Below are 13,250 nucleotides of genomic sequence, written 5' to 3' on the forward strand. Positions count from 1 at the left end.
TTTCTTTTGGATAGATAAAATGGTCATTAAGTGTTAAAAATATGTAATACTTAGTCCAGGAAGATGACTCAGTGGATGAAGGCAGTTGCTGCTAAGCCTGGTGACCTGAGTTGTAATGCCTAGACCCCACGTGGTGGGAACAAACTGGCTCCATCATGTAGGCATGAGTTCATGGGCAGATGCACACACACAAAATAAATGTGAAAAACAAAATATATAAAACTTTACAGAGGGAAAAAAAGAATTTCTGTTTCCTTCTCCTTCCTATAAACAATGTTTGCATATACATTTTTCTTCTGGAAATATAGGCAAAACTACAATTAATTATTTGACCCTTTAACATGAATAGCATATAGAAACACATACCTATACTTAGCATATTATAGACACAATTCCTATGCTTTTTATTTAGTAATAAATTTGGGAGATGTTTTATGGTCTTTCAAGTGGTTATACCATTTTGTATGAACATTTAAAGTTTTGGCTTATTATTATGTGTGCTAGTGAAGAGGAATCTTATGGCACACGTTTCCTGTCACTTGGAAGACAGAAGCAAGAGGCTCAGGAGATTGCGGCTAGCTTAGGCTATATAAAAATACTATCTCTCAATTAAAAAAAAATAAATAAAATAAAATAAACTAACAAAATTTCTGGGTTCCTTTCACTGATGTAATTTCCCATCGCTTTTCTAGACACTGATGAATGTTTCTCACCTTTACTGATATAGATGGTTTTACTTTCCTGAAAGCTTCTTCAAAATGCTTATGGCTGACTTTGAGCTCACCTGTGGAGGAAATGTATAAAAAAACACCTCAATATAGTCCAGCAACTTGAAAGACAGGAAAATTGAGATGGGTGATCATATGGAACCTATTGAAGTGCATTTACATACAAGCATCTCCAACCCTGCCTTACTGAGAATCTCTCCATTCATTTGGGGAAACAGGACTGTTGGAGTTATTCTGTTTCTCAGGAATGCTGGGATGGAAGAAAAATAGTTCAGGCAAGCTGTGCATGATGCACACACAGAAATGACTAAAGTGGTCTCAGATAGAATTAATAAGAGAGTATAAGAAGAGATGGACAATAGAACTAGAAATAACCAGGAACCTGTATTACTATAATACAAATTCACACTACTGAGTAACAAAGGCTAGAAGTTCTCAAAGAAAAGAATGTGAAGGATAAATATATCTGGGTTGTACTTTTAAGGCGAGGTGATAAAATAGCCAAATACATATATACAAATAACAGGGGACCAGGGGACCAGTACATACTTGAAGTTCCAATGAGACTACATCTCTACAGTACAAAGCACCTCAGATAACCTACACAAAGTAAAGGCTACTTCTGTACTTGGCAGAGCTGGAATACAGGTCAAAAGTGAATCTTTTCTGGTCACACATACCCCATCAAAAATACTACTACGTGAAGTAAACAACAAACATGTTGAAAAGGCCCCATATCATCCATAAAGAAATACATGTCTTTGACATTCTGGCTTTTGTAATATTGGGAGAAGAATCCTGAGCCTTGCAGTGTTAAGAAAAATCTCCATCACTGAGTGATAAAAGTGGCCATCTGATTTTATATTTCAAAGGAAAAATCATGATATATGGAAAAGTATATATTTCTTAATCTTTCAATTTAGGTTGAATTTCAACAGGCAAGCAGAGTTTACCTTAGCAAAAGAATTATGATCTTCCAAACTGTTAAGTAGCAAACTCATGATAATGGCAGTGACAGAAAACATTTGCCTTCATCTAATCACTTGTGTATACTAAAAAAATACAATGCTGCTTATTACAGAGATACTAAATAACAAATATTGTGTCAACAAGAATTTACATAATATTCCACAACAGTTTCTAAAGGTCTCACCAAACAGTCAACTTTATTACACATTGTTTTAAAAATTCTAGAAAACAGTCTCTTCCAGAACAATACAGATCTGGGACAGATCCCAATGGCCTCATACCTGCTCCAACTGTACTACTCTTCTGTCCTGTTATTTCTTGTCTCAGGGCACAGAGAGAAGCTTCTCGTACCAAAGCAGAGAGGTCTGCACCCCTGGAAAAAAAGAAGTGTCCTTATGTATTCTTAGGAATTCTAAAAGCCAAGAAGGATGTTCAATTATAATAGACTTAATGAGGAAAAAGAGCAATGAATGAAGGTGGGACAAACTCCGAGCTTTCAGCTTTCACTCAAAAGAACATTAACCTTCAGAAAAAAGGGATTTGTGGAAGGTGTGTTACAATGAGAAATAAAAATGTCCTTCTTCTTAGCCACAGATACTAGTGTAGATACAAACCATCTATCCAGAGGCTAGGGTATGATGACGTGAGTTCAATTCCTGGAAACCACATTTAAAAAAAAAAAAGGGGAAAGGAAAGGAAAAAGAAAAGAAAAAGAAGCCCAGTCAAACACAGACAGGCAGATCCTTGGAGTTCACTGATGAGTCAACCTAGTCTAACAGGCAGGAGCTCTAGGATTTAAAATAAGAAGAAGATCAAAACCAAAACCCATTCTGTCTCAAAAAACAGGGTTGCTTCTGAAGCACAACACCTAAGCACCTAAAGTGGTTTGTCCTCTGATCTCCACAGGCACCTGCACACATCTGGATGAATATGTGGGAGCATGCGCACGCGCGTGCGCGCGCACACACACACACAAACACATCCCACATACAAAACTGAATGGACAGACTCACACTCCAAAGTTTCATTGTGTAATTATTGCAAGTAATAAACATTATTACTTGGAATAAGTAATAATAGGCTTGGCCAGCATAGTCCTGAAAGGTTAGTGAAGCAACAGTGTTGACTGGGGCTTTCCTATACTCAGCTTTATCACAATCCACAAAGGTTTTTAAAGAAAGAATATGAATTTTGGAACTAAGACCTCATTTCCAGGTATTCAATAATCAAGTGTCTATGTTACCATTCAAGACCAACTCTTGAGCCAGATGTTGGTAGTGGTGGCACACGCCTTTAACCCCAACACTCGGAAAGCAGAGGCAGGTGAATCTCTGAGTTTGAGGCTGTCCTGATCTACAGAGAGAGCTCAGAACAGGCCCCAAAGCTACAGAGAAACCCTGTCTTTGGGAGGGGGAAACTATCTCTTGGAAGTAAGTTTGCTCTGCTGAATAACAGCTCTGAAGCCCTCAACAATGAAAATACTGACACACTTACCTTACTGTTTTGTGGCAAATCCAGTATTATTTGGCTTTGCTCTTGAGGCAAATACCAAGTACCAAAGGTGTTAAGGACAAACAGGGCTTTAAAATAACAGAGTGGCTGGAGGGAGGGTCTCAGCTGAACCCTAACAAGAATACACAAAAGCTCAAGGCAGAAGCAGTCATGCTGCTGTTGCAGTCTCCATGTGTACATGTATGCAGGGAACAGGCAGCCCAGCAGACTAACCTCTGCTGTGCAAATGTCCCAAAGGAATATACTATCCAGTGAGAAATACAGCTTTACATATGTTAAAAGTAGAATTAATAGTGAAGGATGACAAAGTGGTCAGGGAAGCTTGAGTGCTAATAGCAACGTCTATGTCAGGAATTCAGCATCCAAATGGGTGGGCAGGCTGTCCTCTGAGAAGGAAGCAAGAACCAGTCAGGAACTAGGTAAGGTGCTACACAGAAAACCTTACTAGCTTTTCCAACAACCTAAGAAATGGGCATATTTTCCTTTCCTGCTGATGAAGAAACTATACTCCAGAGGGTTAAGAGACCAGAGACTTCAATACTCACGTATAGCAATTACAACGAAGGTCATTGGCAATTGCTTCCAAATTTACATCTTCATCCAGTGGTGGCTTGGTGCCATTCTGAATAAGAAAGAAATGCTTGTTTTGTTTGAGGCATTCACCCACATGAAGAGGCTCACAACTTTGAGTTACCCCAGTCCCAAGCATCTGATTCCTTCTGACATTGTTGGGCAACAGCTTGCATGTAGTGCATATAAATTCATGCAGATACACATACACATAAAACAAGACAAAAATATCTTTAAAGTAATTTCTTTTACTTACTTTTGTGATAGTCTTTAATATGGCAACACGGTCTGCTGGGGGTGGCAAACCTACAAAGAGTGTTTTGTCCAGCCGGCCTGGGCGAAGAATGGCAGGGTCAATGATATCTGGAGAAGAGAGAAAAACAGAAATAAATTAAATGGAACAGTTTTTTTTTTTTTTTTTTTAATGTAATTAGTAAAAGACAGTTCCTTTAGAAAAAAAGCTGAAAATTGTGGTCAATTTGATATTATTAATGTCAAATGCTCTGGGGCTGGGACAATGCTTAATTGGTTAAGTGTTTACTATGCAAGAATTAGGACCTAAGTTCGAATCCCCAGAAATCACACAAGAATCAAAGTAAGGCAGCAACTGCCTTTAATATCAGCACTGGGAAGGCAGAGGTAAGAGGAGGCATAATGAGTTTCTAGTTTAGTGAGAAATCCTATCTCAAAAAACAAGGTGAAGACTAAGGAAGATACCCTATGTTGTCCTCCACATATATGCATGTACACCCACATACAGATTTCATATCCCCCCCCCCCACACAAATCAAAGGCTACTATTTACCAAAATACATCCAACTATCTCATGTTTCTTTGTGTTCCTGGATCTTAGTAGCTACTGCACAGTGCTAAGCTTCTTACTGTTGCTAACTATAAAATTTCCTGCCTTCTCCACCTCCGAACATCTCTCCAGTCCTAGCTTTCTTATGCAGCCTTTATCCACCTGCCTAGGGAAGTTGCCACTCATGTCAATTAACAATCAAGACAATCTCTTACAGACATGGCCAAAGAGTAATCTCATCTGAGCAACTAATTAATCAAGTAAAGTTCCCTCTACCCAGGTGACTCTAGGTTGTGTTCAGCTGGCAATAGAAACAACCAGCACAAAACTCAATATAGAAAAAACAATTTCAGAAGAGTCAGAAAATGCTTTTTTTTTTAATTTAAAGAGATTTATTATTATTTTATATATATAGTGTTTTGCCTGCAAATGTGCATAACACATCTGCAGTAGATCCCTGGGACTGGAGTTACACACAGCCGTGTGCTGTCCTGTGGGTGAGTGTTCTGAACTGTGGAGCCATCTCTTCAGCCCCAAAGATTTTACTGCAGCATACACAAAAGCTGTTTAAAGTTTTATTTCTCTTTATGAACTCATTTTTGTAGTGTTCTTTCTCACCTGGCCTATTAGTGGCAGCCAAAATAAAAACTTGCTGACGTGATTCCAAACCATCCATCTCCGTAAGCAGCTGATTCACCACACGAACACTAGCACCTGTCTACAAAACAAACAAAATCTAGTTCCATCACCTTCAACATAAAGAAAGCAGTCTCCTTCCTCCACATTCCCCTCTGTACATTTACTAACTTGAATGAAAGCTTTTATTGAAGAAAGATTACAGTGACTGAACAGTAGCATGAATCCAGAAGTGTCAGGTACTCAGAGGCAAAGGCAAGAGGATCACATAAATCTAGGACTATGAGGTCACTGTGAGCAACAAAGAGACTAATTTTAGAAATGTAATATAAAGAGAGAAGGAGGAATAAAGTGTGGATGGGAGGAGGAAGTGATGAAGGAAATAAGGAAGAAGGCAGGCAGATGGGGCACCAATGACTACTTAAAGAGTCACTCACTATGCATAGATACTGTGCAAAACACAGTGTCAGTGGATTCCCAGCAGAGCTGATAGTATGTAGTTGGAGTGAAAAAACTGAAGCTATGAAGAGGTTAACGAAGAGGTTAATTGTCTACAGTCCTAGTTCTACTTAAGAGAAAAGATGAAACTCACACCTGAACTTCCATTTAGGCATATCCAAACTCAGCTTCTAAGCTATAGGTTTCTGCCTATGTTGTGTCCCACATCTTTCAATGAAATAGATGCAGGAATATTGAGTACATTAACATTTCTAGCTTTTTCTTGAAGCAAAAGGTATGAAGTGTGGCTATTCAGGGCAACACCCAAGAGAATGGTTCAGGAAGTAAGTATAGGTTTACAGAGATATGGAAACATGGCAATAGAATACATAAACAGTGAAGGAAATGAGAAAGTGGTAGTATGGATCTTTAATTATTAATTGCTTTTCTTCAACGTAGACACAGCAATGTGCTTAAACCCAATGATTCTTTTAAAAGAATGCATTTATAGAGACGTATTACTTTCTGGTGACATTGTACTAATAATTAAGACATTAATAGACTCATAATCTAGACTCAATAACACCAAGGATTACTAAATTTTAGCCAGGTGGTGGTGCCTTTAATCCTAGCACTCAAGAGGCAAACTCTGTGAGTTTGAGGTCAGCCTGAGCTACATAGCTGTCTGAATTAGAGTTCCAACACCCACATAAAAAGCTGAGTGTGGGACTTGCTAACCGTGACCTAGCTCCAGGTGCAGTAAGAGACCACATGTCAAAAGGAGTGTGTGAAAGAGTGATGAAGCAGGACACATGACATCCTCCTCTGGCCTCTGAACACAAATACACATACATAGGCATGCACACCTGCATACAAGCAGCATACATCACACACATATATCACACACGTACACATCCATTCAAAAACAAAATTTAAAAATTATCCTCCTTAGCCAAGGGAAAAACTACAGAGAATCAATAAAGGATGATAGACTATAATAATAAGCTAAAATTACAATACTCTACAACAAAAAAAAGAGTAAGTAATAAGTCTGAAGAACAGATGTTAGGCTGAACTAGAAAAGGGACTAATTTTACTCCTTATAAAAAGCTCTACTCAAGAAACATTCCAGGGGGTGCTGGAGAGATGGCTCAGAGGTTAAGAGCCCTGGCTGTTCTTCCAGAGGTTCTGAGTTCAATTCCCAGCAACCACATGGTGGCTCACAACCATCTGTAATGAAATCTGGTGCCCTCTTCTGGCCTGCAGGCAAACATGCAGAGAGAACGCTGTGTACACAATAAATAAACCTTAAAAAAAAAAAAAAAAAACAAAACATTCCAGGGAGCCTGGACAGATAGCTCAGCTTTTCTGGAGGACCTGAGTTCAATTCCTAGCACCCACACAACTCTGTTAATTCCAGTTCCATGAGATCTCATATTTTCACACCAATGCACATAAAATGAAGATAAATTATTTAAAAAAAAAAAAAAAAAGAAAGAAAGAAAAAGAAACATTTCAGGAGTAAAAAGGTCAAAGCATGTCTGATACTATCAAGTAAGTTATTGATGACAAAAGACAAATTTACCAAAAATGGTCAACCTTCCCAGAAATCAAGAACATGTACACAAAATGTTTTGTTAATCAAACTGATAATAAATAAATAAATAAATAAATAAAGGGTTCAGCCTATTCTTAGGTTGAAAAGGTACAGAAAATGGTCAATTTAACACATTGTTCTTGGTTATTATATAACTGACATATTCTTTGAAATATGTTGTAGTACTTAACTATATTTCAGTATCTAAGTCTAACGTATATACATCTTCAGTCATGATTCGTATTTCCCAAATTCTAGCCCACATTATTTGTATGTGTGCACAAACATAACAGATACAAATGTCTGAGAAAGTTCTATTTGTAAAAGAAACACCTAGAAGAAATATAAATGCCTTAAACAAGGCATTATCAAGTAAGTAAATCCTGCTATAGCTGGATTGTGGAATAGTATACAACAGGTAAAAGTAAAGTCATCAAGATAACATATCCATACTCATACATGAAGCAGAAGTGTAAACTTCTTATATAAACTTATTATAGAAAGAATTTTAAACTGACACATGGAGCATGCAGTGTTAGTACCAGCAACTTGTAGGGAGAGTAATTAGGTGAAAGTAATAATATGACTTATATGAATTTTTACATAAAACACTTCGATACTTACTTCACGGTCTGATCTTCGAGGACATAAAGCATCCACTTCATCAAAAAATATCACACAGGGTGCTGAGTTCTTGGCCCGTTGAAAAACCTGTCGCACGGCACGTTCACTTTCTCCAACATACTAAACACGTGCAGAAAGTAGATGAAATGGGGAGATGGTTCAATTGTGGGGCTGAGTACCAAGTGACAGTAAGAGTAGGTTTACGTCATGTAGATGTTGTGTATTTATATATCTAGGAATATTAAACAACAATTAAAGAAAAAGATGCCATGGATTTTTAAGAGAAAGCAAGCAGAGGAAGAGGCACATGGGAGTGGTTGGATAGTGGAAAGGGATCAAATGTAATTATATTTTAATTAAAAAAAAAATTTTTTTTTTTTTGGTTTATTTTGTTTGTTTTTTGAGACAGGGTTTCTCTGTATTGCTCTGGAGCTTATCCTGGAACCAGCTCTGTAGACCAGGCTGGTCTTGACTCACAGAAATCCACTGCCTCTGCCTCCTGAGTGCTGGGATTAAAGGAGTGTGCCACCAATGCCCTCCTAAAAATTTTAAGTCGAGTCCTAAAAAGTACTAGATTAAACCATATGCAATTGCTAGTATTAAATCATTTTGACATATAAAAATAGGCAGTTGTCCTAGACATGGTGGCATTCCCCTATAATCTCAGTATTTGGGAAGGTGAGACAGGGTGGTCACCAGTTTCAAATCAGCCTGGACTATAAAGCAAAGCCCTCTCTTAAAGACAGCTTCGGGGCAGAGGAAGCACACACCTTTAATACCAGCACTGTTGAGGCAGAGGCAGCTGGGTCTCTGTGACTTCAAGGCCAGCATGGTCTACAAAGCCAGAGCTACACAGAAAGAAACCCTATCTCAAAAAAACAAAACAAAACAAACTAACAAAAAGACATATGTAATCAAATCAGCTGTCTTTATTTATAAAATGAAGACTATATAGAATATAAAATGTCTAGTTAAAAAAGAAATCCCAAAATTCTATTGTAGTCTAAAACCAATTTCCTATTTCTAATATAGTAAAATACCCAGGATAATTGTTACTTATCCAATAGTATTTTGAAAAAACACAAATCAAATTAATGTCAACTCCCATCTATAAACAAATATTCTTATTAAAATAAGAAAAAAATTTATATAGCAACCGTAGAGTCGGGTGAACACACTAGGCATCTCATAAATTCACAATGGCTTACTCCATGTTAAAAATCTAAATTTAAATATAAACATTAAGTTCAGCCAAGGAAACATAGCAATACATAAGTAGTACTGAATAAAAAGACAATTTACATATAAGGAAAAGGGTTACTTTTTAGCTGAACATAAAAAATTCTCTGAGAGGGCTGAGAGTATAGTTCAAGTAGTACCACATTTGCCCATCATTACAAAAAAGAACAGGAGTTTCCATAATGAACACTAAGATCCAGCAGGTTTGGGATGGGGAGATGAACAACTTGCTGTGCAAGCACAGCATCTGAGGGACCCACATGAAAAGATCAGCATGGCAGCTAGAATTTATAATCCCAACACTAGAAGGGTGGGTCAAGGAGGGTCCTTGGGGTTTGCTGATTAGCCAATCTGGACCAACAGGAAAGTTACAGTCCATTCAGAAACCCTGTCTCAATAAAACAAGGTAGACAAAAACTGAGGAACAACATCCAAGGTGTACTCTAGCTTCTCCACACATCTAGACATCTGTGTACCCCTACACTCTACTGTTTTGTAGATATTTAATTTTCTCATTTATTTTCTGTATGGAGGGAGGCAGCATGTCACAGCATGCATATGGAGGTCAGAGGACAACTTGTGGGAATTCGTTCTTCCATCCTATGGGTTCTAAGAACTGAACTCAGATCTTCAGGATTAATTAACCTTGGCTGATTTTACCTGAGTCAATTTTTGCGGGCCCCAGATGGATATTTTTAAAGAAAAGTTATCAGGGCTAGGGAGATAAAATGTCAAGACAAGAATGGAGACTTGAGAGTCCTGGTAGCCGAGGCCTGCACAAGAAGTATGGAGCAGAGTCACCACCTGACTACAGTCAAGCAAATCTACCAGTGACCAGGACTCAAGAGTGTCTTTAGTCCTCTCACTGCTCCTTTGTTGGGAGTAAAGGACCCCAGGCAGCTGACTAGAACAAACACTGAAGAAGATCAAAGTACATTCTAAGAAAGAGACTGAGGACAAGGTTAAGGAGGAACTGCAGAAAGCTTCAAATGTATTGTTCTCTCCTTCAAACTAGGTGACAATGAAAAATTCGAGTACATACTCTACAACTTCTTATATTCCTCAACTATTTCATACTAATTTAAAAAATTTGTCTTCAAAGTATTTTACTTTTGCTTTAATTTAATGTATCTATTAGCATCTATTCTGAGCATAGCACCTAAATCCTAGCTTAGTACAATATAAAGGCTCTTGAGTATTTGGCTATAACCTGTTCCAACTCCACTGCCTACCAATCTACTTCCTTCAAGGCTCATTTATAATACACCCCTCCCTTTAAAAAGGATTAACCAACTAAATAAGAAAGCTACACGAGCATATAAAAAGCCTTAGAAAAGTCAGATACACCAGGAGAGAGAGAGAGAGAAGAGCTGAGCATTTCTATCCCTAACACTGGAAAACTATGAAAAGACTGGGGTAGCTAATGAGAGAGAGCAGACAGCTTGCTCAGATCTGATCCTTTGACCCTTGGCACCCAAAGAGCTTTGTTTGAACACATAGCATGAATATAATGTTAGTCTTCATTGTCAACTTGACTGGATTTGGAATCATCTAGGAGTTTGAGGAGAGCATACCTTTGAAGATGTCTGAGGGTTTTTCCAGAGAAAACTGAGTGGAGAAGCTCCACAAGAAAGAGCAGCACCATCTCATGGTGCAGAATCTAGACTGTTTCTACCATGCTGTCTACATCACAACAATGAGAATAAACCTTTCCTCATGCTTTTTCTGTTACTTTGTCAGGTCTAGAGCCACACCGCCCAGAACATACCTATTTCATTTGTTAGTCTGTCAGAATGACAAGAAAACAAACTAACACAATCGATTTTTTCTTGTTTTGCTTAAATAGGTCACAAAGACTGAATAACCTTTTTAACTATACATATGGATGGCAGGAAATAAGAAATTCAGTGTCTTAAGTTTGATATATGTGCAGAAGACACAGCATTTCAGTAATTTCTTTGTTCTAAAGTACTTTTAATTTATATATAGCTCACCAAGCCACACAACATGAATTCAAACCTCAATCTTACTCCAACTGACAAACCTGTCAGTTACAAAACTTCTCTACACTAAGCATTCCTTAACTGAATTGCACCACAAAGGAGAAATAACTCAGAGCTGGGAGAAAGCTCAGTTAATAAGTACTTCCACACACACATGAGAACTGAAGTTCAATTCCTAGCACCCACTAAAAAAGTTGGGCACTATGGAGGCAGAGAAGGCACATTTCTGGGGTTCATAGGCTAGTAGTATAGTCTCCTAAGGCCCATGTCCAATAAGAAACCTTGCCTCAAAACACAAGGTGGACAGCTCCACCCATGGCCTCCATATATGTTCATGTACATGTAGACACACACACATACACACTTTACAAGGATGTTCAAGAATAAATATATTTGAATATATATTGTCTGATAGATAGCACAAATACATTTCAAAGTTAATACCTAGTAATCTTTTCCATTTTTAAAGGTGCAGAAACTCAAGTTCATATATTAATACTTATTCAAGAAAGCATTTACAAACCCTATGTTACAGCAAGCTCAATCTTCCATCTCTACAACAGCGACTGTAAAAATGTCACTACTATCCAAAGAGCTGAGCACACTGAGTCCTATAATCCAACTCATCTTGGTTTATCTTAATTAAAATAATGGCTGCTGCCACACAACTTACCATATTTAATAATTCAGGACCTTTGACAGATATGAAATTCAGTCCAGACTCATTTGCCACAGCCTAGCCAGAAGAAACAAAAAAGATACAAATAAGAGAAATAGGAAAAAAAACCCTTTTGTACTTACTGAATTGTCAAATATTGAAAGAAACTTTAAGCCAGATGTGGCAGCATGTACACACCATTAATCCCAGCGATCAGGAGGCAGAGGCAGGCAACACCATCGTGAGTTGAAGGCCAATCTGGTCTATACAATGAGTTCCAGGTCAGCTATTTTAAATGGCCACTGCAAATTTCAGGTGTAAGATAAAACCTTTAGAAAGCCACCTTGATACACTTTAAAAACATGCATTTTGTTCACTGAAAAATGATTTAGGACTATATTCTAATAGAATTAACAGTGAACACAAGAGTATGTAATGTAATGGGATTTCTGAGTCAAGGTCTCACGAGGCCTTTGCTGGCCTCAAAGTCACTATGCAACAGAAGATAACCTTAAACTCCTGATCCTCTGCATCTAACGCTCAAGTACAGGGATTACTGGCATGTACAACCATATCCATAATCATAAACTACAAAATATCTCTATGGCAAAATACAATACAGGCATTAAAAACCTTTTAAATTTCATTCAAGTTTACTTATGTCTACATATGCATGTGTGTGGTGTGCACATGCTTTACAGCACTCTTTTGAACTCAGAAGACAACTCTGAGAAGACAGTCCTTTCCTTCAACAATGTGGGTCCTGGGATTTAGCCTAGGCTATCAGGTTTGATGACAAGTGCCTTAACCCGCTTGCTGGCCATCTCTTCAGCCCCAAGTATACAGGGGCTGGGTAGATGGCTCATTGGTTAAAAGCACTGGCTGCTTTTCCAGAGGACCTGGGATTCCCACCACCCACAAAGCAGTGGGTGTAACCCTCTGTAACTCCAGTTTCAGGGTTTCTGATGCTTTCTCTTGACATCTCTGACCCCAGGCATACATACAATACAGATGATATTTTAAAAAACAATCTAGAGAGATAGTGGAATACTTGAGAATGTAAGCCACCAGAGGCACATTCTGGAAAGATTTATCTTGTTCCCAGTCTCTTCCTGGCTTTTCCTCTCTGTTTCCTAGCTGCTATGAGGTAAGCTACTTTGCTGTGTTACCCTTCTTCCATGATGTTCTGTCACTACAGGCATAGAAACATGGAGCCGCCAAAAACTATGAGCCAAAATACGATGCATCACCTTTAAGTTGTTTAGGCATTTGATAACATCAACAAAAGCTCATAAACAAATTATCTTGCAATTATTATATCTTGATATGTATAAAATAAAAATACCTGGGACCCACTACAAAATAAAACATTTTTCCTCTTCTGGTAATTTGTATTTCCTATTACAGAAAGTTTTTTTTTAATATTGTTAAGAATATAGTGAAAATACTCAAGTTATAATAATTAAACAAAAGC

General features: G+C 37.8%; 1 protein-coding gene across 3 annotated transcripts in view; it reads right to left on the reverse strand.

The window, feature by feature from the left end:
• Nvl (nuclear VCP like) overlaps positions 1–13,250 on the reverse strand; it is a 38,546-nt gene that overhangs the window by 1,919 nt on the left and 23,377 nt on the right. For all 3 annotated transcript variants that reach the window (XM_051186456.1, XM_051186457.1, XM_051186458.1), the window contains 7 exons: positions 11,792–11,854; positions 7,877–7,996; positions 5,200–5,299; positions 4,036–4,142; positions 3,755–3,831; positions 1,979–2,070; positions 714–784 (listed from right to left, as the gene is read on the reverse strand). In XM_051186456.1, coding sequence (XP_051042413.1) covers positions 714–784; positions 1,979–2,070; positions 3,755–3,831; positions 4,036–4,142; positions 5,200–5,299; positions 7,877–7,996; positions 11,792–11,854 — 630 coding nt within the window. The remainder of the gene's footprint in view (positions 1–713; positions 785–1,978; positions 2,071–3,754; positions 3,832–4,035; positions 4,143–5,199; positions 5,300–7,876; positions 7,997–11,791; positions 11,855–13,250) is intronic.

The sequence above is a fragment of the Phodopus roborovskii genome, unplaced genomic scaffold (assembly GCF_943737965.1).
Source record: "Phodopus roborovskii unplaced genomic scaffold, PHOROB, whole genome shotgun sequence".
In the NCBI taxonomy this organism is placed as follows: domain Eukaryota; kingdom Metazoa; phylum Chordata; class Mammalia; order Rodentia; family Cricetidae; genus Phodopus; species Phodopus roborovskii.